General features: G+C 36.7%; 1 protein-coding gene across 3 annotated transcripts in view; it reads right to left on the bottom strand.

The window, feature by feature from the left end:
• LOC133524983 (uncharacterized) overlaps nucleotides 1-27,357 on the bottom strand; it is a 127,835-nt gene that overhangs the window by 79,320 nt on the left and 21,158 nt on the right. For all 3 annotated transcript variants that reach the window (XM_061861179.1, XM_061861163.1, XM_061861171.1), the window contains exons 2-4: nucleotides 18,594-20,887; nucleotides 17,663-17,727; nucleotides 16,110-16,297 (exon numbers count right to left, since the gene is read on the bottom strand). In XM_061861179.1, the coding sequence (XP_061717163.1) occupies nucleotides 16,110-16,297; nucleotides 17,663-17,727; nucleotides 18,594-20,880 (2,540 nt within the window). In that variant the 5' untranslated portion in view covers nucleotides 20,881-20,887. The remainder of the gene's footprint in view (nucleotides 1-16,109; nucleotides 16,298-17,662; nucleotides 17,728-18,593; nucleotides 20,888-27,357) is intronic.

Below are 27,357 nucleotides of genomic sequence, written 5' to 3'. Positions count from 1 at the left end.
CCTTTGATGAACGCCTGTTCAGTATTTACAACAAACAATAACGCTGTATTATAGATTTGACAAGAGACCCGCTTCGCACAGGTTAACTTATTATGCAGTATACACATCAAAATTCCTCTATTCTATTGGTACAGTCAGCGTCAAAATACTTTGTAGCAACCAAAGTAGCCAAATAGTTCGGTACACCATATATTTAGTATGGTGAACCGAATTATTTGGCCACTTTGACTGCTGCGAAGTATTTGACGCTGACTGTAGGTGAAAACTGCATGAAAATCCATTCATTCGTTTTTGAGCGAACATATACAAAGACAGACACGGTGAGCGACTTTTCTTATAAGGTGGTTGTGATGTAATATTCCAATATTTCTTAACAAAAAGGACCGACTTCACAAAATCGTATTCTTTTCCAGTATTTTTCCAGTTCTTTTCCATTTCACCGAACACAGCAAGATCCTGTCGTTTGATTGTCATATGTGCAAGTTGCGGAAAAATTTCAAGAAATTGGAAAACATCTCGAAAATCTCATAGGAAACACATTTTTGAAGTGGAATATTTTGATTCCTGTACAAAAATAATAGAATTTTCTCTTTTAAGTTTAGTTTGTAATTTTTATTTTAAGGCCTAATTTTATTGTTTGTTGTTTAGGTAAGGTTGGTTAGGTAGGTTGGCTTGTTGTTAGTTTGATAAATATTTTTTAGTGTAACTTCCTCGAAATAAATTATTTATTATTTAAATATGAGAAGTTTGCGTAATATTTTCGAGTGGAAATTTAGTTTTTTCTTTTCATTATCATTGTGTGTTTTGAGCACGAATATTTGTTCCCGAGTTGTTGTGAGTGTTGTCGCCACAACACAAATCTTATTGAGCTTACTGTGGGACTTAGTCAATTTATGTAATAATGTCCTATAATAACCATTAATTAATAAGTTGATTTATTTACTTTCCTTCTTAGGTTAGGATTTTTACAATATGCATTTAAAAGTTTCATATAAAAACACGTAAAAAAACAACACATAATACTCGTAAAATAATAGACACATATAAACCTAACCTAGGGTGCTGCCAGCAGCGGGGCAGGGCCCAAGCTGTCGGTGGTCAGGGCCGCAGAGAGAGGAACCGACGCGCCGCGCCATGTCCTAAATTACCTCATCATTTAATAAAAAAAAAAACATTAAACGCGGTATTAAATTTCATAATGAAGTATTTTTTGCCCCAGTTACATATGGGTTTTACATACGTAAAGCAAAAAATACAACTGCAACTTTACCAAAACACAGCTACATTTCAACGCAACTAGAATTCAGTGGTCTGACGTTTAACCTAATTTAGGGCACTCAATTAGCGTTCAAACATGCGCTTTATTGCAAGAGTACAAGGTTTACGATCGAATGACAAGTGCAGGATGTCCGTGTAGCTAGTGCTAGCTCATGGACTCCATAACAGACATGAAACCTTATTACATTAACATAAGGTCTACTTCAGGTTAGTGAGTATTGCTGTTAGTATGTATCGACGTTTTCGACGCTGGAATTTTCGGGCATATCGCTTATTAGGAATTTGCTTCGATTAAACGGCCTGATGCAACGGCTCGCCAAAATTGTAACTAGTCTGGCTAGCCAAATATTGTTGACAGATATTTCCATGTTGTATCACCAATTGTCTATGATTTAAAAAAGCTCAGTCTGTTGTAAATTTATGGTATTCATTCAAATTGTTCGCGGTTTATAAGGGGTATATTGTAAATAATGTTAATAATGACTATACCGAGTGAGGTGCGCAAACTATTATTTAAGCTCAAATAAAGTAAAATAAAAGTATTTCCCATAATGTCAATATCCAGAAAGGAAAATGGGGACTACGTTTGTATGAAGAAACGGCCGTCCTTTTTTCTTAAACTAGCTTCGGTCCATAACTTTGTACGCACAGAACCCCTAGTGTAAATTTATTCGATAGCGTGAAGTGACTTACGCGTCTGCGTTAAGTCTCATTTTGTATAGGATTTAGAAACAGCGCGCCAAGCGGGACGTTTCTCTCGGAAACTCAAAATCCCATATAAAATGAGACTTAACGCAAACGCGTACGTAACGTTTCGCTATCGAATAAATTTACTGGTACTGAAGCCAAGATGACAATCGATCATCGACAAACACCGAAGAAAAGTATTGGGAAGACAGATATTATGGAAAATCATGGGAGTATTTACATAGCTATACACCGTGTTTTTATTGAATTCTGTTAACTTCGGGGTATCGGTAAGAACGTTTAAGGAAACTAAAAAGCATAGTTAATTTTCAGAAAAAAAAAAAAAATTTTTTACTATTTTTTTTTTTATAAAAAGTAATTAAATGTTGCATATAGCGTTTTGTAATACGGGCATTACATTCAACCCAACCAAACAATTGAAAACTGTGACATATCATTCATATCAATGTCATTTCTAACAACGATCGTCCGATAGTACTTACGTTTAGTAGCAAATGTATAAACTCGTACTAAACACTAATCAATATGTAAACAGGCCCTAATTCAAATGGTCACGCTCGTAAGGGGCTTATTAGATAAAAAAATATTAATGAGTTATTTGTTACGAGTTCCGAAATGGAGTTAATTAGAATACCGGTGTCTTTGAGAAAGTAACTTAATTTAATCTCAGGGATGCATCCTTGAAATTAACGGAAAGCAAAAAAAAAACACGGTGTATAAACACAATCTAAAACAAAAGGTACCTTATGGCGGTCGGCCAATAATAAATGCAGTAAGCGCCGACCACTATAAGGTGCCTTTTAATTTGGATTCTCACATATTATTATGTAGGTATTTGCCAAAAACCTATTATTGCCCCAGTGGTTATTTAAAGAACAGTTTATTATGAGACTTGTTATTTAACTCCCAGCTTTGAGGCGAGGTTTCCTTTTATACGGCTTTTCTCTTTTTTTTTGTGCACACCGTTTGTCCTCGTGAAAAGTTCTGAACTTCTAGTTTAATCCGGGCTTTGACGCGAGCATTTTTCATTTCAAAAGTTAGATTTATGATGAAATTAAAAACATTAACATTTCTTACCACATCAACGGTAAAGTTTCACGGTTATTTCATGTTTTATGCTTAAAATGTTCTGATATTCTCAGTTGTAATTTTTAGCGCCTTGTACGTCATAGCCTTTTGGGTTATGTGTCATACCAGTAGGCCAGATGGCGCTGGCGGACACCGCAAGTGGATGCGTTCAGTTTTACGAGGCACCGTACAGGGCTATAACCGCGAAAATCTAAGTTCGTCAATGGCGGGCATTTTTCTCTGTCACTCTAATTACGTCTTAGTGAGAGTAAAAGAGAAAGATCCTCGCAACTCGCCGCGCCGGAAGATCAGCGCAGATTCTCGGGTCAGCATTATGCTGAGGCGAACCCATTTCGTGGTAAACAATATGTTTTAAATGTTTCTATAATATTAATTTTGTATGTTAGTTTATCACGAAATAAATTATATATTTATAAGATTTATGATTTATAAACTCGCCGCTATAGAGTCTCACCCATACAATTGAAGTTACGCTCTACGAAGCGTCTGGTGGACATATTTGGTGACCGAAGAGCTGGCGGCTTCCTCGCAAAACGTATCATCATTGCGATACAACGAAGAAATGCCGCCAGCATCCTTGGTACAATGCGTCAAGGGTCTAGATTTAAGCTAGTAATTAATAGTAATACCTCCGTATATATCTATTATGTAAATAAAATTGAGGTTCTAATTTTCATTGCTAGAAATTGTAATAGGTACAAGAAATCGGGAATAAGTTTTACATACAAAACTAGACTAAATAAAAAAAACCGAAAGAAACTAAACTTACGTGTTTTTGACCATTAACCATTTCGCAACTGTCACGTGACATTTTATGACGATTACAGATACTGGACGACGATATACATACTTATAAAGACAAATACATACTTAGATACACAGAAAACACCCATGACTCAAGAACTATTTGTGCTAATCAGACTAATAAATGCCCTTCCTTCTTCTTCCTCGCGTTGTCCCGGCATTTTGCCACGGCTCATAGGAGCCCGGGGTCCGCTTGACAAGTAATCCCAAGATTTGGCGTAGGCACTAGTTTTTACGAAAGCGACTGCCATCTGACCTTCCAACCCAGAGGGTAAACTAGGCCTTGTTGGGATTAGTCCGGTTTCCTCACGATGTTTTCCTTCACCGAAAAGCGACTGGTAAATAACAAATGATATTTCGTACATAAGTTCGGAAAAACTCATTGGTACGAGCCGGGGTTTGAACCCGCGACCTCCGGATAGCAAGTCGCACGCTCTTACCGCTAGGCCACCAGCGCTGATAAATGCCCTTACCGGTATCGAACCCAGGACCATCGGCTTCACAGGCAGGTCACTACCCACTAGGTCAGACAGGTCGTCAAACCTCTGGAAGTTAAAAAGAGTCAGACTCGCGCGCGACGGGTTCCGTACCAATAAGCAAAATACGGCGAAAAGTCACGTTTGTTGTATGGGAGCCCCCTTAAATATTAATTTTATTATGTTTTGAGTATTTGTTATTGCGGCAATAAAAATCACACAGCCTGATGACAGACAGACAGACAGACAGAGGAGTCTTAGTAATAGGGTCCCGTTTTTACCCTTAAAAGAAACTTAAAATTTGAATTGCGGTGTTGTTATTTTCTCATTTCCGTATATATTTTTTGTGTCCAATATACAGATATTCAACATGTATCATCCTCTCTCTTACTACTAACATTCCAAGTACAATAAAAACTTATATAAAAAAAAAACACTAGAAACACAACAACAGACAAAGAACAACGTTGTTTACGCGCATAAAGTAGGTCAAATGAGTTCCGACCACTATTTGTATAATTTAGGAGGGCGCAGGGAACGCCCTGCATGGAACTTGGGCAATAACTGAGTGCGGGGTAGATGGCGTTGTTTTTAACGTAGTGTTCTCGACGATTATTATTGCATATTAGTCTTGGGAAAGAGGTGATTGGCTGTTTACAACAATTTCAGAGCACTGGCGGCAGTCCATCAATTGTATTGATAGTCATAGCTAGGTTTTTCGAAAGAAACTAGTACAAGTGCTACTCAAGTAACAATTAACACATTCGCTACCAACGTTTTCGTAGCGCTACGCTCGTAGCCGATCCCAGCGTTTTCCCGCTTTGAAGAGCGGGTTCCCGGTACTCAATGTGTTAAGTCCTATAATCTTGGCTTGCATCGATAAAAACTTTACCACAGAGTATATGGCCACCTCCTATCTCCATCATCTGATCAGCTCGATGGTACCATATTGCATTGTGTGCACTTACATTATGTGTGCAAATTATCAGCTTCATCGGAAAACGGGAAGTGGGGGGGGGGGGGGGGGGTACTTAACTCTGCAGCTTTCTGTACATTACAGTTTGAGGACTTTATTTGCGGTTCTAAGGCTAAAGGTCCCCGTAGAAGCCAAAGCCCACAAACACGAGTTTAGTATCCCAACACTCTGATAGGTTTACCTAGCGGTCACCAGCAAATAAGGGGGAGATGTGCTAAGCGATATCCGACCTTAGCAGTACAACTACGAGTCCAAATTGGCTTGAACGAAATTCGGCAGTAACTTTTATGACCGAACAATGAACTACTAGTTAAAGTAAGTGTGTAGGGGGAAGGCGTAAATTTTTTGATTGTCGTAGTTTATTTGGGTTTAGTAATTCTCATAATTATTTACTACTACTCCTCGGCGCACGGTAACTGTGACGGGGAAATTATTCGGAGGATTCAAATGGCAAAGGGAGCCATGGCTCGTTTAGAAAAGATCTGGAAAGATCGAGGTATATTAAAACAGACGAAGGTTAAACTTGTGGCGTTCTCTGGTGTTCCCAATCTTTCTCTATGGTTGTGAGACATGGACTAAAGCATATTTGATCAAACGTATCAACGCGTTTGAGATGTGGTGTTGGCGCCGGCTGTTACGGATACCTTGGGTTAAAGAATTTTTGGCAGCTGGCACAAAATGAGGCACTGGACAAATGCCAACTTTTATCAACTTATCTATTAAACATACCGAAGAAAGTCCACAGTTTTTGATAAATAGTCAACATATAATGGAGAGTTATCAGTAAAAAAAAAACTTAAGGAGTCCTCGAAAGCACTTCCAAAACTGACATGAATTTCAAAGAAAACATTTAAATAGTGTAAAAAACACTACATTAACTAGGGGCACTCCTTAAGTTTTTGGATGGTAATGTGATAATAAAAAGCACAGCTATTATAAAATTAAAATCACGAAATATGATTAAATATTGTGTGAGTTTCAATTGTATAAGTCATACGAAGCAGTTTGCAACAGCGGTTTCGTAGAAAATTTAAACGATACAATTCTTAAAATATCGCATGGCAGCTAAAGTAAAACATTCGCGTAGCTTAAAATCTTAAATACGTATTATTCACATAATCCAGCCATAGACTATAGTACATAATAAACGTCCCAGTGCTCGATAATGCCCAATAGATGACACCTTTATGTCACCTATATTGACATATAACTTAAACTTAAAGATGACATTTACTGGAACAGAGACGAACACTATGACGTCTACGTTAGGGCATCCGCTAGATGGCGCGGGTGAGCGGATTAACGAAAATTAGTTGGAGCAACGCTAACTGCGACGGATTTTACCTACAATGGCACCAGCGTGCTTGCGCCCACACTGTGCACCCGCGGGAGTTAGCGGCCGCCCTGAGGTATGTTTCTATTTGTAATAGAGGCTTTATAATTAACAGTTACGCCATTTATGTAAGTTTAATTTGGCTGAATCTTAGAGCTAGACAGGAGTCGCCTTTAAGAGCTTACCCCTCTGACGAAAACCTTGCACACGTTTATCTGACATGGCTATTTTTACGTTACGTACAAATAGCTATACATTTGACGTGCCCCTTCCACGCAAAAATCGTAAAAAGAGTGTTTTATGCAGAATGGCAACCATGGTCTAAATGTTCTAAGGGCTGAATTATTCAAATCCTATGTATTTTGTCAATGGAAATTTCATTATTTAACAGCATCAGATTAGTATCTATTCGATCAATTCTAGTTTTGTATGTGAAACTCGAAACAAAAGACGAACTAAGCGCTGAGAACAACTAGTTCTCCAACTTTGTTCGTCTTGTTAACAATGTATCCCAAAGTTTGAACTAAAAGCAGTTGGTAATCCGACCTGATCGGATGGCAAGGTGTGATTCCAGGGAATGAAATGCAATTCATTAAATTAAGAGGGGGCTTAGGGCGTTCGCTAGCTCGCGCGGGTGCAAGGAGCGGGCACACGCACGCGGGTGCCATTGTAGGTAAAATCCATCGCACGCATCCGCGCCAGTTAGTCATACCAATATAAGTTGGCAGCGATTTTGACAGCCCAGGCAGTTCAAGTGTTATTTTAAACGAACTTCTATGAAATTATGACGTTTACTTAACACTTGCACAGGCTGGGTTATCAAAATCGCTGCTATATTAGCTGGGTGTGACACTAGCAACGCTCATACTATTGTTTGTTAACCTGCTCACCCGCTCCGTGCAACCGCGTAAGCTAGCGGACGCCTTTAAGCAAACTAGTAGGCTTCATAATGAATTTTCAAACGTTTTTAATCAAGGGCAAATTCCATGCAAAATTTACTTCTAATTCCCTATCTTTAGCCTCCTTTTAACTATTTCTAGCGGTACATTAATTCATTATTTGTTCCTGCGTCTTTGTTCCATGATATGAAACTATTTCAGGTAAAAAAATATTTGAATTTTTTTTTGGAAAAAAGACATTTTAGATACAACCTGTACTTTTCTGTCAACAGGCATCTAATACTCGTCCCTAACCCTCCTGCCTCGCCTCCTGTCTCTATCACCAGATCAGCTCGATGGTACCATAATATTGCATTTTAATTTAATCATGGAAAGTGAGTCTAATTTAGCTTGCAAAATTTGACCGGGACGTAATCATTGCAGGTTAAATACAGAGAAGTTTTTGGCAAAATAATTTTTGGTACAAGCTTTTATCGCTAACTGATACTTTCCACAGGCAACTAATACTCATCGATACAATTCTAAAAAGTCATACACAATTAAGTTGCGTTGTTTTATCAAATGATCACAGTGTTCCCATGGCCACATCCTGTCTCCATCATCAGATCAGCTCGGTGGTACCATAATATCGGATTGTCACCCAACTTATATATGTATGCAAAATTTCATCTCAATCGGAAACCGGGAAATGCGTCAAACCCACAAAAACACATACTAACAGCGGCTGCATCATAGTCGCAATTTATCACTTGTCACTATGCCTGTCACATTCTAACAAGTAAGTGCAAAAGTGACAGGCATAGTGACAAGTAATAAAAATTCGACGATACAGCAAGTTAAATAAAAGATTGTAAAAAGCATAAAGGTGATATACATGATATTTCATTGTATTGGCAGTTCAACTACATAGTATCAAAAACTGTGGAGATGTTAATAATATTGTAGACGGGAGCCAAAAATATCAATCAATCAATACACCCACTCATTTAAGCTAAGTATGTTATAAGGCTTCTCTAGACATTCATTATACTCATAATGAAAAGATTATTTATTTTTAGGATATTTGAAAGGCAAAAAAGATAAAAGGTGAAGTAAAGGGCATTCAGAACCACGTAACTTATTTAGTAAATAGCTTTATATTCTTCCTCGCGTTGTCCCGGCATTTTGCCACGGCTCATGGGAGCCTGGGGTCCGCTTGACAACTAATCCCAAGATTTGGCGTAGGCACTAGTTTTTACGACGACTGCCATCTGACCTTACAACCCAGAGGGTAAACTAGGCCTTGTTAGGATTAGTCCGGTTTCCTCACGATGTTTTCCTTCACCGAAAAGCGACTGGTAAATATCAAATGATATTTCGTACAAGTTCCGAAAAACTCATTGGTACGAGCCGGGGTTTGAACAGCCTTATATGTATTCTATATACATTTTTTTATGTTACCTAGTATAGCAAACGAGCCGCCTGATGGGAAGCGGTCATCGCCGCCCATGGACATAAGCAACACCATAGGAGCCACTTAAGCATTGCCGACCCTCAATGCCGGATTTAGAGGTCTGGAGGCCTCGGGCAATAAAGGAGTGGAGGCCCCCTGGCCCCAAATTATTTTCCAAATAAAATAGTAAAATTTTCGAAGTCTCTATTGTGGGGGCCCCTCTTTTGTGGAGGCCCCGGGGCTGTAGCCCCGGTTGCCCTCCCCTAAATCCGGCCCTGCCGACCCTTGAGAACCCTAAATTAATATACATAGATATTTTAAGCTCTCTATGATATACATATGTACCTTCAGAAACCGCATGTAACGATTTTAATTGCGGTATTTGATCACACGTTAAAACTTCATATCGACTGATACACGAAATGAGGTTAAATAAAATTCCTTTCTTTTAGGGTACGGGACCCTATTACTTCACTGTCCGTCTGTCTGTCTGTCACCAGGCTGTATCTCATGAACCGTGATAGTTAGACAGTTGAAATTTTCACAGATGATGTATTTTTGCTGCCGCTATAACAACAAACACTAAAAACAGAATAAAATAAATATTTCCCATACAACAAACGTGATTTTTGCCGTTTTTTGCGTGAGTCCTCGCACTTGGCCAGGATTTTTTAAATAATTATCTTCATAGAGGGTTTATGATATGTGTGTAGGTAGTTGGTTACTGAATACTAAAGCAATAAAATGTCTGATATAAATAAAAACATATTTTAACAATTAAAGTTCGAGGAAGGACAGTTACATCTTCTTTTTTAATCCATTGCGAATTCTAAGAAACTTTATTTGTTATTTAATAGATCATTAAGAGTAGACCGAAGCTCTTAGCAGCATTTCCAAGAAAATGGTTCCAACATTAATTTGTTCTGCATCTTTGTCAGTGCATTGGGATAACTTCGTAATGCGGATAATTTCGAACATCATTAATACTTTCGCAATACTTACCTACGCTACTACAACGCTGAGGGTCGGTTCCACAACGTCCAATTAAAGTATTAGCAAAGATATATATCCGTATAAAATAAATAAATACTAAGAAAAATACGTGCCTCGAAAACTATGAAAATTTTATGCTCGAATAGATGGCGATATATCTTTGGCCTATACTCGAGAAGATGGCGACACATAAAAGAACATGGGTCAAATAGTTATATGTCATTATAAGAGTTTTAGTCCTGTATCGAAAGATGGCAGTAAAAGTTGACTACAAAATTTACTTTCACATACTCAATTTCCTTTGGTATTAGATAACTAATGAACAATTAAATTAACTGCCAGATAAAACTGTCTTACGTTTTAAAGGTATTTATCTAACAGTTAAGGTTATTTATAGATTATGAAGCGCCAACGATGACATTATTCGTCAGATAAGTGGCAAGTAGCTTATTAACGACATTATTTGGACATCGAGAAAAAGGCGTTTAGTAAGATTTTCTAGTTTAGTAGATATTGGTTAGGTATTTTCACAATTACCCCGCTTTCGAAGTAATCTTAATGCACCTTATAATTATTTAATTTGAATTAGCAGAAGTTGGGTAGTTTTGTAGTTCAATAAATTTTCAGTTGTAATGTGTAAGTTGTTGAATTAAACAAAACATATGCAACTCTATGCATATGTTTTGTTTGATTCGATTTAAAAACGAAACAAATTCAATTTGATTTTCTACATTGATTTAAATTTAAATGCCATTTCTTCTTGTATGATTCCGCTAAAGACTAAAGTTATTAATTGTATGGAGATAAGAGCTTTCATAATTTTACAGATTTATTATGTTTTATGTCCCGACAAAGCTCACAACAATGTAATGTATTATTAACCTCATACGCGATATAAAAATACAAAAAGGAAACCGAAAGGGACCTAAAATCACTGAATATCTCATTTTTCACAGAATAGCCTTGCGCAAACACGCAAGGCCCGACAAAAAACTCATTCCGCTGCCTATAACTATTCGCGAATTTTAAGGAAAATCTGCTTTATTAGCATCTTATTTCTGGTGACTGTGCAACTCGTACCAAGTTCCATTTAAAACAAAAACAGCTAAGCGAATTCTTCTAGGAACTTGGTACTAGGTATAGCGAGGAGAATGAGATTCCAGGGGAATGAGAATAAAACTATGATTTACCTATATAAAATAATATATTATGGGACAACTATACACAAATTGACTTAACCCTATAGTAAGCTCAATATGGCTTTTGTTGTGGTATTAAATGACAATGTATAATACTTAAATATATATAAAACATCCGTAAATAAAATTATGAACTCCTAAATGCTAAGAAGCCATCGAATTGTTTTTTCTAATAAATTGACACGTTAATTGTATTTAAATTATTATTTTTATTTTAAGTTAGTTTAGGATTTTTGCATGCCATATTGTGGTAGACCATACATAAACACATGTATCACAGAGTTCCTATGGCCACCTCCTGTCTCCATCATCAGATCAGCTTGATGGTACCATAATATTGCTATGTCACACGACTTCCATATGTGTGCAAATTTTTGCTAGGAAACCGGAAAGTGGGTCAAATTTAATTTGCAAGATTTGACGCGTACAAGAAATCCATTCAAAAACTAATTTTTAATTGCTTTTCGTAAAAAAAAAAAAGGTTAATACTCGGAATGTAAAAGGCTCTAGTGCAGAAACGTATCACTTTCTAAACACTTCATAGATCAACAATGACCCACTTTCAGAGTATGAGAAATGGAAATGTGTTGTACTTGTGAATAATAGTTGTAGTACTGGACTTTGGTTTGAGTTTACAGTACTTGTAGGACTCAACATTATTTTGAAAAGCAAATACTTTTTATTAGAATTTTAGTAATATATAAAGGTTGTCTGATGATAAGCGGTTAGCAGTTAACGTAGCCTATGGTCGGTCGAAATGTAAATTGTAGGTGTCGCGGGCTAGGTTTCCGCAACTCGACGTCATATTTCGCGCCGATTTTGTTGTATTTATTTAATTCAAGCAACATGGCTCATATACTTAAGCTTTGAAACGACAAACAGCTTTGGGCGTATCGACAGCTACTTACTGTAAGTAGCAAACACCCTACCTACTTATTGTATGTAGCAAAACGTGCCAGTGGTAAAATTACGTAGGTAGCCGTACGTAGTAGCGCAACATTGTGTCGGCTACAAACGTCATGCTGTATCATTTTTCCATGTATTTTCCGTGTGCGCTCTACTTAAAATTTTCTCAGTGACTTAAAATTAAAACATTATTTAAATATTAACACACTTATAGGAAACATGTCAAAATTAAAAAAAAAGTCATAAATAAAATATGATTACTATGTTTCAAATAAACTAAATTCAGTATCTAAGGTAAGGTGGGATAAGATCACCGGGGCAAGACGAACACTTGTATGGAATCCTCATACATACAGTTTGTCTTGCCCAGAGCAAAATAAAATATGATAATAAAATAATAAACTATGTTAACGGCACCAATCATGGGACATTGAGGAAAAAAATTGAGTATTTTTGATATTTCACCGCCATCTGTAAAATTTCTACTGCTTTATGCTTTAAAAGTTGAATGTCCAATTCGTACTTTATGTTTTCTATGTATTTAATGAAAGCTACTCCAATATTATTAAATTTATTAACCAATTAAAAGCATGGTCTTTTGCTCCAGTCATGGTATGTATGGCGCAATTAATTTTCAATGTAACAAATATCAACGAAAAACTAAACTTAAGCAGCTCTTTGGCTCTTGTCCTGGTAAAATGTTGCCAGCGATGAAAAACTCATGGTAAATACTTAACGAAACTTGTCTATACCATCCCATTACTGCTGCCTGGTCCATTATAGGGGTGTTTACTATATGATCGTCTTGTCCCATCTTACCTTATATATAGTGTTATATCCGGATTGCCCCTCTAAAACCGTAACTTCGTTTTCTAAAATCCCATTGATTCTGTAGTATCTTGGATAAATCGCTATAAACCTTGCTAGACAGCTTTTTAAGTAAAAAAATGACTTTATATCATACAAGTTAAGGCTGCAATTACATTATCGTAGAAATGTGACCATGGAGTTATCTCCATTATAGGAGTCATTGAAAAACCGGGCAAGTGTGAGTCGGACTCGCGCACGAAGGGTTATAAAAACTGGAAAAAAATTATGTTTGTTGTATGGGAGCCCCCCTTCAATATTTCTTTTATTTGTTTTTAGTATTCGTTGTTATAGCGGCAGCAGAAATACATCATCTGTGAAAATTTCAACTGTCTAGCTATCACGGTTCATGAGATACAGCCTGGTGACAGACGGACGGACGGACAGCGAAGTCTCAGTAATAGGGTCCCGTTTGACCCTTTGGGACCCTAAAAATGACGAACCTACGATGGTGTAATTAAACAAATTCGACGTATATGATCATAATTATAGGATTACTGTCAGACATTATCCCTTATATTATGATCTATGATAGTCTAATTGCGGCCTAAGGCAAAGCAAAGATATTATAGGAGGTGGTTGTAGGTATTCAGATGATGTGAATGCTTAATATCGAGACAAAAAAAAGAAGTCAAATTAATAAAATTTTCGTCTCAGTTTCGTACAGTCAGCGTCAAATACTTTGTAGCAACCAAAGTAGCCAAATAGTTCGGTAGACCATATATTTAGTATGGTGTACCGAACTATTTGGCCACTTTGACTGCTACAAAGTATTTGACGCTGACTGTACCGTAAAAATCACGTTAAGTAGCGCCCACTTCCAGTTTCATTTTCCTTTCGAGAATGAACCCGCTTTGCGGGTTCCGTGAACCGTACGTAAGTATTATTCTCTACGCCCATAAAGCTTTCAGATGCGGGACGACATTTGAGTGTATACATATTTATGGTCTTGGTGGCTAGGTTTGTAAAGCCTAATAGATTTTTTGTCATAAAAACTTAATATTACCCTACGAGCTACTACGTAGGTTTTATTTACATATTATAAGCATTTATTACGTTAATTAAATTTACTCATATTTTAGATTACTCTAAGCTAGATGTCTTTGGCTAAGCCTTTAACACATTTTAATTACTTGGATTATACAATGTATCGTTTTTACAATATATTTTCTACGAGTAATATCTACATCTTTTTAAGATAACACACGAAACAAAGACTTAATGCCAAGGATATAATAATAAATGTGTGTAGACCACATAATAAGCTCCAAAAAAAGAGAATATTTGTCTATGAACACCGAAAAGTAGGTTACATCGTATATTGATCACTGGCCACTTAGAAAAAAAAACGTCTTCAGCACAACGGAAAAAAACGAAAGTTCCTTCTATACTCTATCAATTTAATAAAATTAGCATTCTAAGTTTAAATAGTCGAGAATCGCTTGCGTTGTAATACCAGACGTGTGAGGTTATTAATTTATTCACATAACTTCTCAGTAAAACATTAAAAAGTGTAATTAATTTACAGAACGGTTGTAGGTCAAATTTTACTTTCCTTTAAATAGGTCACAACGTTCAGTTTAAACTATGACCACGTTTTAAACTGCAATAAATCGTAATTAGTTAAAAAAAATCGTGAAACGTTTAAATGTGATGGAAAATAATTAAACACACAATCCTTAAATTATAACCTTACCGTTCGGTTTGGTCTGACACTGGCACAACAGAAACGAAATCAATGCGTATTTTTACTTTTGAATGTTTTACGCACAGACGCTTGCCACGGGAGCAACGGTGCCACACTGCCTGGATTTGCGGTGAATCGATCCATTTGCGCATGTGCAATTCGGCGCGTCGGTACCGATATCTTATGTATGAGCATGCTTAGCCAGCTTCTCTTTTTCCTAAAATCCCCAAGAGGACCAAAAATTCTGCACAATAAACCCTATTTTTGACGGGCCGACGTTATGATTGCTAGGTTAAAATGTTCGCGGGACTTTTAACTTTTTCTTTTTGAATTTGACGGGGTGTTGAAAAATGGAGGTCTATTGTTTACTTGCATCAGTACTGTTAGCCTTTTCGTCATCTAGGATATTGTGCTCTCCAGCACATACAATAGGTTTAATTACTTGGCCATTCTGTTCCTGAATGACACCTTAGTACGATTTTTACGCATTTCCCAGATTTTCAATAGTTCATAGATTGGTACTACTTTTGATTATTATATAACTGCAGAATTCCATTTGGGATATCTGCCGAAGGTTACTTTATACCTTTTCCGAAGTCTAAATATACCTAAATATACTGAAATATAATTTTGCTTTTATTTTATGTTTTTATACTACTTAAGTACTTCATCATGTATACCTATTTATTGTCAAATATTTCACATTAAATTAAAATGTAACGTAAGTTTCTGGTTTCTGACTTTTTCTTCTCAGACGTATGCAAATGATTGACACGGCAATACTCTCTATGTAGGTTGTTAGACTTGAAAGTTTGATTTACAAGCGACCTGCATATGTATGCTTAGAAAATCATAACAAAACATGACCGTCCAACCTAAAAGCAGACAGGGACCGATAAGAATCAAGACGTGTGTAGACGAATGTTATTAGTGTTGGTAGGGCGAGTCTTTTTTGAGTCTAAATTTGAAGAATTCGACTCGTTTTGTACGAAACAAAGGGATTAAAACATTTCCAAGTCTTTAAAGTCCCGGATCGAGTCCATTCAAGTCTTCTTTAAGCGCAACTGAAAAAACTTGAGTTTCGGAAAAAAGACAAAACAAAATGATAGTAACGAAAATAGGTGTTATTGTATGATTTATGTTTCTTACACGTAATTTTACATGAAAATAAGTCAAGTCTCTACAAAAGACTCGGGTCCCTAACAAGTTATAACGTACTTATATTTTGACTAAATTATAAGAATATGGAAAATTGAGTCGAGTCAAAGTGGAGGAGGACTGAAAAGACTATTTTTTCGAGTATTTTAAAATGAGCAGCTTACCGATTTTTCTTGTCTCTATGCCACACGGAGTGTGTAGCATCTGGTTGTCGTAGACAAAGGCAGGGAGAGGCAATTTCAAATACCTTAAAGCGTTCGGAGACCGACAAGAATCAGGATGCCTGAGTGTTAAAAAAACTTACCGATATTTCTTGTCTCTATGCCACACGGAGACGTGAAGCATCTGATTGTCGTAGACCGAGGAAGGAAGGGGCAGTTTTAAGTGCCTCTGGAATTCGGGCTCTCTTTTTCCATATAGTACCGACGTTCGTTGGAAAATTGACCTCTGCGATGGGACGGATTGGCTCTCTGAAGCTCCCCCGATGACCACCTATACAAAAGTGAGAATGTAATGTATTTAAATAGTTAATCGTATACAAGCGGAGCCAAAACTAAAAACACATATTTATGCAGTTAATAACTTGTAGTTTGTGATTGTCAGTTCGGTATAGTAACCCTGCCTATGAAGCCGGATTTCATGGGTTCAAATCCCGGCAAGGGCATTTAAATATTTGTGTGATGACTAGATATGAGACTGATGAGCATGGATATTTGTTCCTGAGTTTAATAATGAAATTCATCTGTTAATCATAAACTAGAGGTACGAGACTTGCTGTACACGATTCCTGATCACATCTAGAGACTACATTATTATATAAACTTTTCTGGATTTCGCCTAGTTTCTGAGTAATACCTATTAAAAACATCTTATTGTAACTTAGTGCAAAACGCCTTTTTGATTGCGATGATCCCATTATGGGACGTAGTCAGGGGGGCGACACTTAGAATTTCTTTAATAATAACTAATGGAAAGTTTACACAGGAACTACTGAATACATTTTGCAGCAAAACACAATTCAACACTGAATTATTCATTAGATCCGTGAGATCCATTAAATATCTCGGAAATTACCCTTAGAAATTGCTATTTTTATGAAATACCTGATGATATTGATGGTGAATTATTTATTATGTAAGTATATTATAGTACATTGTGATACAAGTGTGCTAAGTTGGTCATTACACACGAGGCAATAGTGTGCGCGCGAGCTGCAAGCGAGTGCGCAATAAGAAAGCCGATGTGTTGTAATGTTCCTGTGTAATTTTTTGACGATAGTCATATTAAACCAATAGATACTCGTAGGTACGATAGATTCATTATCTTGCTTCAGATGCCCAAACGGCACACTGCCCAGAAATATGAGCCTCAAGGAACGAGACAATGATTTTCACGATTCACGATATGCCTAGAAATTTCATGATCTGCCTGATTTTACGATCGGCCGCCGACGCATATACACTTACACAGTAAATTCCACCGAATATGAATTTAGAAATACAAAGTTTTTCATCGTTTGTCTTAATAAATTGCGAAGCCTAAATATCACTGAAAGTTAGGAAACTCTGATCGTACAGTCACGCCTAAAAATATCGATACGGACAAAGTGCCATAAATATGTATACACTACCTTAATATATATGGAGAATAAGGTCGTGTATACATATTATTGGCACTTATTCCGTATCTATATTTTCAGACGTGACTGTACCATTCGTACTATGCTGGGCCAAATAAATGACTAAAATAGCATTATCTCTTTTCAAAACTTGGAGCCTACTCATAGTTTTAATTGAGCTTGGATATTAAAACCACACATTCGTTTCTCTTTTAATTAAAATGAAATGCTGAACTTACCTTTGCATATGCATTTATGTGTTCAGTGCTCCCGCACGCTCTGCGGAGGTCTCGGCAACGAATAACTGGAAATATAGCATAATATTAAAATCAAATCTAAAAAGTCGTTCATTTTTATACATATATAATCACGCCTATTTCCCGGAGGGGTAGACAGAGACCACAGATTTCCACTTGCTACGATCCTGACGTAACTCTTTTGCTTTCTTCACTTTCATAACATTCCTCATACACGCTCGCCAGTTTAGGATGCTCTTGACCTGGCCTTTCTTCAAGATTTCCTCGATTCAGAGAATGTCCGCTGAGGTCTAACCCTTCCAGATCTCTCTTCCCTTGTACACTCTCTTTGTTAGTGAAGAAAAGAAAGAAGTTCACTTATTCACCTACCATCTTATGTATACCATGTTTATCGCAATAAAGTATTTCATTCATTCATTCATTCATTCATTCTTATAACATAAATGTGCTTATTCCCGTCCAATGCGTTTTGCACAATGAATTTGAACTTGTTAAAATAGAGATAAATTTTTACTGTTTTACTTATTGGACGATGTTCTCGTTTGTAATATTTTCTTTTTATTCAAAGAGGCTCTAATTTATGAAATTATGCTTAACCAGATTTAACCCTATGAACATCTTCCCTACCAAGTGTGTCGCATCATCATAATCTTCGTCGGAAGAAAATTGAAGTCTATGGCAGCCAACGGGTTAATGGTATAAATCTAAATTTTATTGTGAAAATCTAGTAAAGTATCATGTTAAATGAATGTTCATCTGAATTGTTTAAGATATACATTATTCAGCTCATTTCGCCGCTGTCTGATAAATAAGATAAAACTTCGTGTGACTTCGTACCGACGGCGATACAAGCACACTCAATGAAAAATTAATAAAGCAAAAAAAAATTGCAGTTTCGATAGTCACCACTCACCGTGGACGTCAATAACGTCATCCTTTGTAATAATTTCCAAATCAATTGTCCCTTTAGGCGCGTTCAACCTTTGACTACTACTCTCCATGGGATTGCTGGCCACACTCCTTCTCTTTTCTTCACTGCTGTTTATACTGCCCTCTTCAGGAGAATACGTTAAACATCTCCTAGAAGACTTGTGTTCTATGACTGGAGTGAACGCGTCAAGCGGCTCATCTAGTTTACTAGTTTTATGTGCCCTTTCTTCACTTAAAACATTGCTTGGCCGTTTTAAATTAGGTACTGGAGTGATTGGACTTGGTATTCCATTTTCAAGCGTAAGTCCGAACATTTCTTGTGATCTTCTAGGCTCAACTGTAGATTTTAGACTACTATGCGATACGTTGGACCTTATTGATTTATTAGGTGCAAAGTCTAAGCTAAAGGATTCTGTAGATACGCTGTGAAGATCTAGCGCTGGACTAGGTATGTCTAAATGTGTTAACACTGATCTAGAATCCTTTGGTTTCCATTGGCTGTCGTTACTGACTGTTGATTTTTTTCTACGAATGCACCTTTGCCTCTTTAATCTCAGCTTCGAACTTTCTCTGGATATATCTGGCGTTGATTCAGAATTTGTTCGATGTAATTTTGCAGTATCTAGTGATGCTGCGTTCATGGATTGTGACCTGCATAGCGTTCTGCTAAAATGTTCACTAGTCCGTATCCTTGACTTAGATTCTATAGCGTTGTCTGGTGTACATACTTCTCTTTCATTGTAACCATCACCATCATCAAGAATGAAGCACCCAATAGGAAGGTTTTTGAGTAGTTTCTCGTTTACCCTATGTATGGGCATTATTTTCTTAGTGGGTGTACTTTTTGGTGACACTGAGTTTTCCCGTGACAGATTCACGTATCTTGCCTCTTTTATTAAATTAGCCTTGTTTTCAGCTTGAGGATTCACGAATAGGTCTTTTACGCACTCTAATGGTGGAATCTCTTCTTCGATAGATACTTGTATATCTTTATTTAATACTCTTCTCTTAGATTTAATAATTTTAGTACTCTTTATAATATCTTCGATCATTCTTTCTAGAGTCACGTCTCCCATTTGCGTTGTAGATACAGTCGACTCTGTGTTATTTGTTATAGATTCTTTGCCTAATAAAAATTTATATTCCATTTCAGTTGCGCTCTCTTCGTCTTTTAGTGCAATAGGGAACGGATTTTCTACTTTAGGAAAATACTCCGTATCGTCATTTGTAAAAGGAACCCTTTTTGACTTGCTATGGGTGCTTAACGCGCTAAACCTTAAAGCGGCTAATTTCATTGACAAAGGAGTAACTGAGACAGGTGAGCATGCATCTCTTATGAGTGTATGCGTGTCTCTTTTATCCACACATGGCGATTTGAAGGAGCTTTCGAATTCGTTTGATTTCTTTCTCGTGCGTTTCAAAGGTATAATATTACTAAAGCCATTATCGTTTTTGTTAAAATAAAGAGGATTATCTGTGAATATGTGATGACCGAAAATCGGTAGCGTTGTTTTTTCTATAACCTTATTTTCGATAGGTTTTTCTACACAGTTGAGGATTAAATCTTCATCGTATACGATTTCAACTATACCTTCACTGGCAGCTTTCGTTGTACTGATAGGTCCACTGTTTTTCGGCAGTTTATTGGCTGCGAAGGAAAACCTACTACTTGTCAAACTAAGTCTATCAGAAAGTTCGTTAAGAGAAGGTTCTGAGCAGCTCTGGGATAATCCTGAACTTAGTAGGCTTCTGTCAATAGCTCTGATCCTCCTTTCTGATTTGTACACGCTACTGTCTCTTCTGAAGTTTTCTTGGGACATCTCTAATTTCCTCTTTTTCGCTTCTCTTACTCTCCTACTGTATGTAGGAGGAGTGGGAGGTAAATTGGGTGGGATGTCATCTTTAGAGCCGTTCACATAGTAACGTCTTCTTTCGAAATTTTTGACTGGTGTTCCATTGGTCGGGGTTATGTTGCTGACGTCTTTTAGAGCTAGTATTTCTGTTTTCTTGACAAAGCCTTCTTTGAAATAGTTAGGGGTATTTCCTATATAATTGAGATTTTCTTTGTCGACAGTTTTGATGTTTTTCCTAACTGCGGAAGGTCCTAGCGATCGCCTCTGGTATCGGCTGGGTTTTTTGCTTTTCTTGATGGACTGGGCGTCGAGAGAACGTCTGGCTTTATTATTGTAAGGTTCATCGTATTCTTTTTCTTCTGATTCGGCGTCGCTTTTCACGTCTTGGTTCTTTTTGTAAACCGCCCATTTAAGCATTTTTAATCTGCAACAAATAATTTAACTATTAACAACACTTACTTCAATTGCTCCGTGTTAAGGATTAAATCAATATTGTGAACAGACAATCCTGTTGAGAATTATATCAAATTGCCTTTACAAAATATCGCAGTAAATCAATATTTGGCATTCTCATTAATACGAGTATCGTCAACTACTTCCATTGACAATTTTTCACTGACAAATAGTAGAAGACAGGTTAGTATTTGACCAGAAATGATGCAATCGATGATTTAAGGTATTGTTTAAATATTGATGAGGGAAAGCGTATTACAAGTAAAAATAAATCTTTCAGGCTTATTTCTACTGAGTGTAGAACAAAGAGTAAAGTAACTTTATGTGTAGAATTATGTTGCTAATTTGTATAATATTGCTAACCTCTTTACTCGATTGAAAAAAAGGATGTTATCAGAACTGACAAACTAAAAGTCTACTTACTATGTCTTATGTATCATATAGTTTTCGTTTAATTTAGCATTTTATTTAGCAGTCGGATTACGATTATTTTTCAGTTTTTTGGTACATTAAAAAAAATTACATACTATGTCCTTACGTTTGCAAAGTAATTCAAAGGTGCGTGTGAAGACCCCAACCCTTATTAAGCTAGCGCGGGATAATAGCCCAAATAGTTGTTCAATACGGTGTCCTGTGCCCACTAGTGGGACGTGTGTTGGGACGTTAAAAGGCTCGTGGTGATAATGATGGTGATGAAAAGTGTCATTAGTGCGATATAAATTTACAGACGCCATAATTTTCTCGTTTCTTGCGAATATGCGACTGGTATTTAACGAGTGCAGCTTTGATGGGTAAGTGATCTGTACCCCTAGTGTAAATAAATTCGATTTCGAAACGTGACGTACGCGTTTGCGTTTTGTCTCATTTTGTATTGGATTTAGAAAGAGCGCGCCAAGCGGGACGTTTTGGAAACTCAAAATCCTATACAAAATGAGACTTAACGCAAACGCGTTCGTCACGTTATGATGTCCATTAAATTTACACTAGGGGTACAGATCTCATAATAAATATATTAATAAAGATAAAAAAATATTTAGGCATATCTACGTACAATTCCGATTACGGAATGTGGCAATATAAACGAAAGTTAGTTTAAGGCAGTAATCTCGTGAAAAACACGCCTGCAATGGGATACATGCATCAAATAGTTATTTACGATACAAGTGCGGAAAGTAGGAAATTCGCAACGAGTGGCGATAAATTAAAACACTCCCTTCGGTCCTGCATAAATTAAGACACGGCCGGAGGGAGTGTTTTGAATCAACACGAGTTGCGAATTACTTATTCGCACATGTATCGTGCAACGTTTTTGACCCTTTAAATTTTCTAATCACGTAATGTGCTAATTGTTGCACTAGTGCGGTAAAGTAACACCATATGTACTGTAAAATATTAAACTATTATAATGTTTGCTCAATAAACACGTTCAACAATAAGAAATCAATCCAAAAAAGTGAAATCCCCATTTTTTTTTACTTTTTAAACGTATTCGAGTTTAAAAACGTAAAATTTTAAAATATGTTTTATTGTATTTAACAGTTTTATTAGATTTATTGTTCAATGAAAAAAATGTAGGGGAACTGTACTTAAATGCATTTTTTTTACGGTGTATAACGAATATCTTATTTTTCATGATTATTTTGATTAACGCACAGTCGTGTGTGCTTGACGTGACAGGGCGCGAGCTTTCTGCATGGGGCGTTTTTACTCGTTTTTATTTATTAAACGCCTGTGAATATCACGGGAAGAAGAATCGATTAATATCTCAGTATGGTCATTTTAAATAGTCTTTCCAGTACTAGTATAACAGTCACGATTTGAATTGTATCCAAGTGTTACTCATAACACAAAAGCCACCTCCAATGCCTCGTGTACATTATGACTGGCCATGTTATGTGGATAATCGGGTATGTAGGCTACCAACGGTAGATGTCTTGTAGCCAAACGGTCAAGTTTCACACTAGTTAAAATGGAACGCGTTTCTAATATGATGACTGAGCTTTATGAGTATTAAAATTTATAATTGATTTTTTGAAACGCTTTTAGTACGTTCTACATTAACTAAAAGTTGCCCTAAGATTCAACTTTTATACTAAAGACGGCTTTAAATATGTTAAATTAACAAAATATATTTTGACAGATGCTTTCGCGCTCAAAACGCTCTTTGAAAATGGTGTGACGTCACAGTTTACGGTTTGACACATAACTACATACACACGTAGAAGATACGAACTGTGAACTGACATTTGTCATTTGTTGTTTATCGCCTAACCGTCAACAGTGTCAATCAGAGAGTTGTGACGTCATCAGAATCTTCAATGACGTTTCGAGTTTGGTCACGTGACGTGTGCCAAAAGCTATTTTAAATTCAATATTTACAAAAATATGGTCATTACAGGTCCCCTAAAAGTAGTTTAACATGTTCTTATAATCCAAAAGAATTTATTGGGCTACAATTCTGCCCTAAGATTTGTAGATGGAAACTACCCTATTCCTAGTTGCGATTTTTCCATACAAACGCTCTCGACTGTTTCCTCCCTGGATTTTTAACCTAGAGTAATGATTTTTTCAAATAAGACCAACATCATTAATATCTGTGCCGCTATCTTTTGCTTTTTTGGATTATTTTATTTTGAAGAAACTTGTAGCGCCTCGTAATTCGCAAAAACGGCTTAATTGAATTGGCTGCAAAAAAACTGCAAATATCCAAAAAATCGAAACATAGCGGCATAGATTATTCCTTCCTCTTGCAATTTCCAAAATTTCATAATGATTGATTGCATTTTTGAGGAGGAAACAGTCGAGAGCGAAGCGATTTTTGAGTTTTTTGCGTGGGAATTTTAGTCCGAGCTGCAGTTGTCCTTATCGCTCGCACGCACACCCGCCCACAACAGCGCGACAGAAACATGGCTTCAAAAATTCGAGATTTGAAAAGTCCGGCAAGCTAGACCAAATTTCACCTACGTGTTAGATTGTTATGAAACTTTGCAGTCCTGTAATTAGTTTATATAGCTCCAGTTTATATAACATATGAAATAGAGATGACGCGCGCTAGGCCCCCAAGGCCCAACTTCAAACGCCGCAAATATGTAGCTACTACTGAGAGGGACATGGAAAACAGAGGAAACTTTCATTTTGAAAATGGAATATTTCAATTCGCATACAAAAATATGAGAAACTTCCGACGCTTTTTCACGTGGAAATTTCGCCATTTTGGTAATTTTCAGATAGTAGTTTATGTACCTATGTAGGTTCATTGTGCAAACGGATCCACCTTAGCAACTTTTGAATGTGGTAAATGCTTTTGAACGGGAACTTTTAATAAGTTACATCTCTAATTGTAAAATATGACGGTTACAGCGGTTTCAGATATTTTTGGCACGTTCTTCTATGGCATTCTATGCGATATTATTGGCACTGACTGTACCTATGTAATGCTGTATCACACAGTAATGATATCCGCTTAAGTCCCAGAATCATAAGTTTCGTTTTTGAATTTGGAACCTTGACTTATCTAATCAAAGTTAAAATTACGTTTTGGAATAAAGCCTTTATAGGGTGTCTGGGACTCGGGAGGATGACGAACTTATTTGGGTATTTTCGGTTGATATTAAGTGTACCATTTATTTATTTCGATTATTTCTAATTATAATTACGAGGACTATCAATTTAAAAAGTAAAAACGTGTCCAAAAAATTGTTTTACATATAGGTCCATTTTGTATAGACCGTCACAAAACTGACACAAAAAATTTGTATGAAAAACTGCGGACACTTTTTTTAATTGTTTAACCTTTCGAGACCCGTGGGCTCCCTGGGTAGCCAGCTTCAAAAACCAATGACTGAATCTCGCTATATTTGTCCGGGTCTCGAAAGGTTAATCAATATTCCTCGTGATTTTCAGTCGAAATAACATAAAAGTTTGTACTTAAAAACAAAGTAAATGGTTCACTGTTTTCTGAATACCTTAATTACCAGCATATACCTATTTGACCCGCTAATTCCTTAACAAGTAGGCTATTCTTTTCTCAAATCTACTTTAAACGGTCGATAGCCACTTGCAATCCACTCCTAACGGTAGCTGAGTCGTGAAACGTGTCGATTTGATGATGACACGCCTGTCGAAAGCCTATGACACGGTGCTATATATGCCGTTACCGTTCACATTGGTGACTGACGATTATTTAACCTTATGTCAATGACATAAGATACACAAATGATCAGTTTCGATAGTTGCTGAGTGTAGGTGAAATTTGGAGTACCGCAAGGAGCTAAAATGGGGCTTGATTTCTACATCATTGAACGAAATTAACAAAAAATTACATTGTTACTTTTGTACATATGCCTTTATAGTAAATCTTAAGGCATATTAGGGGAAATTTGAGGCTCTTAAATTTCCCCGTCCGTATAGTAAATTCATACAAAAATGTTAGCCAAATATCACGCTAGATGGCACTGAAGAAAGGAACTCTCTTAGGACTTGATTTCTACATCATGAAACAAGAATAACTTTCATTACTCGTACTCTAACTTAAATCGATGAGTTAAAACCGTAACTAAGTATTCTACTTTTTGGTGCCAAAGCATTTCTTCCAATTGTGAAAATTCTTAAAGTTCGGATCCCGGTAAGGGCATTTGTGTGAGGAGCACGGATATTTGTTCAAAAGTTTATCATATCTTCTATGAATTCAAGTGTTTTCTATTATATTTTATATAGTCAACTAGTTGCTTCCCGCGACTCCGTCTGTAAATATTATTAATAAAAAATATCCTGTCTTTTCCCAACCCTTAATCTATCTCGATAACAAGTTTCATCATATTTTTTTCAGCAGTTTAAGCGAAAAGAGGTAACAGGCAGACAGAGTAGATTACGCTCCCATCCTAGTATGTCAGTACGCAGCGAAATCATTGCGCGCTCGCGGCGATATCGTTGCGCACTCGCGGCGGACTCGTTGCGCGCTCGCGGCGATATCGTTGCGCACTCGCGGTGGACTCGTTGCGCGCTCGTGGCGATATCGTTGCGCACTCGCGGCGGACTCGTTGCGCGCTCGCGGCGATATCGTTGCGCACTCGCGGTGGACTCGTTGCGCACTCGCGGCGGACTCGTTGCGCGCTCGCGGCGATATCGTTGCGCAACCCCTCGCTTTCAACTCGCTTGTGTGCCAATGTGCTCGCGCCCTTAGTAAGGATTAACGCTCGAAAAGTTATTAGACTTATTAGGCTTACTGTAGGAATAGGTTCATTTATATAAAATTGTCCAAAAATATTTATATAAACAAAAAAAAAACATTGTTTCTCTTCGTGTATCACAAGCACGTTGTTTATATTTATTATTAAAGTTTAATAAAGGTGAAAACTTCGTGAAATTTTGTCAAAAGTTTGATGCGAGATTTTGTAAAGAAACCTCAAAGGGGCGGTTACGCGAAGAAGATGAAATTATCCAACAGCCACAGCTATTATAAAAGAGATAATACAGGGTGGACAAATAAGATTGATACACTTTGTTTTTAAATTTTAATTACATTAAGTGGAAATTTTACTAAATATTTTTTCATAAATATATTATTCAGGGTTGGCAATTGTATACGGAAGATAATTTCTGCCAAATTAAAAGCAGCAAGCAATTTTATCTCAAATGTTTCTGTTGTTTAAAACACGTTGTTTGCTCGATTAATTTTGAAAAAAAGTGACAGAGATTGGCACCCAAATTCCCCAAATTTTGCAGCTCTTGACTTATTTTTGTGGGGCTATATAAAATTACGTGTCTATGCTAACGAGCTGATGAAATTTAAACAGTTAAAACCGACTATTCGACACAAATGTACTAAGATAATGCCCAAAATGTGCGAATAGATGCTGAACATTGGGATGATAAGAGCTTACATTTGCCTGCTGTTAGAGGTGGACATATGTCAGACATTATGTTTCGCATGAATTTGCCAACCCTGAAGAATATATTTTTAAAACAATACTTAATAATTTTTGAACTTAATACAGTTAAAATTTAAAAACAAAATGTATACTTCTTATTTGCCCACCCTGTATATAATATTATAAGAGTAAGATATTCTAAAAGAGGATAGTTTTGGAGCTTGTTTTTGAAACCTGATTTGTCACCGTGATATCAAAACGAGATAAATGAAAAAAAAAATACGAGTATTATTTAGTATTACATTGACACAACTGTACCCCTAGTGTAAATAAATTCGATTTTGAAACGTGACGTACGCGTTTGCGTTTAGTCTAATTTTGTATTGGATTTAGAAAGAGCGCGCCAAGCGGGACGTTTTGGAAACTCAAAATCCTATACAAAATGAGACTTAACGCAAACGCGTTCGTCACGTTATGATGTCGATAAAATTTACACTAGGGGTACTGAAAGTTTGCGTTGTTAATTAACTCTTAAAGTGGCATATGTCGTTTTTGAGTTATTGAAATTTTG

Source organism: Cydia pomonella, chromosome 1 (genome assembly GCF_033807575.1).
Source record: "Cydia pomonella isolate Wapato2018A chromosome 1, ilCydPomo1, whole genome shotgun sequence".
NCBI classification, from domain to species: Eukaryota; Metazoa; Arthropoda; class Insecta; order Lepidoptera; family Tortricidae; genus Cydia; species Cydia pomonella.
This window is presented reverse-complemented; position numbering and strand designations above follow the sequence as displayed.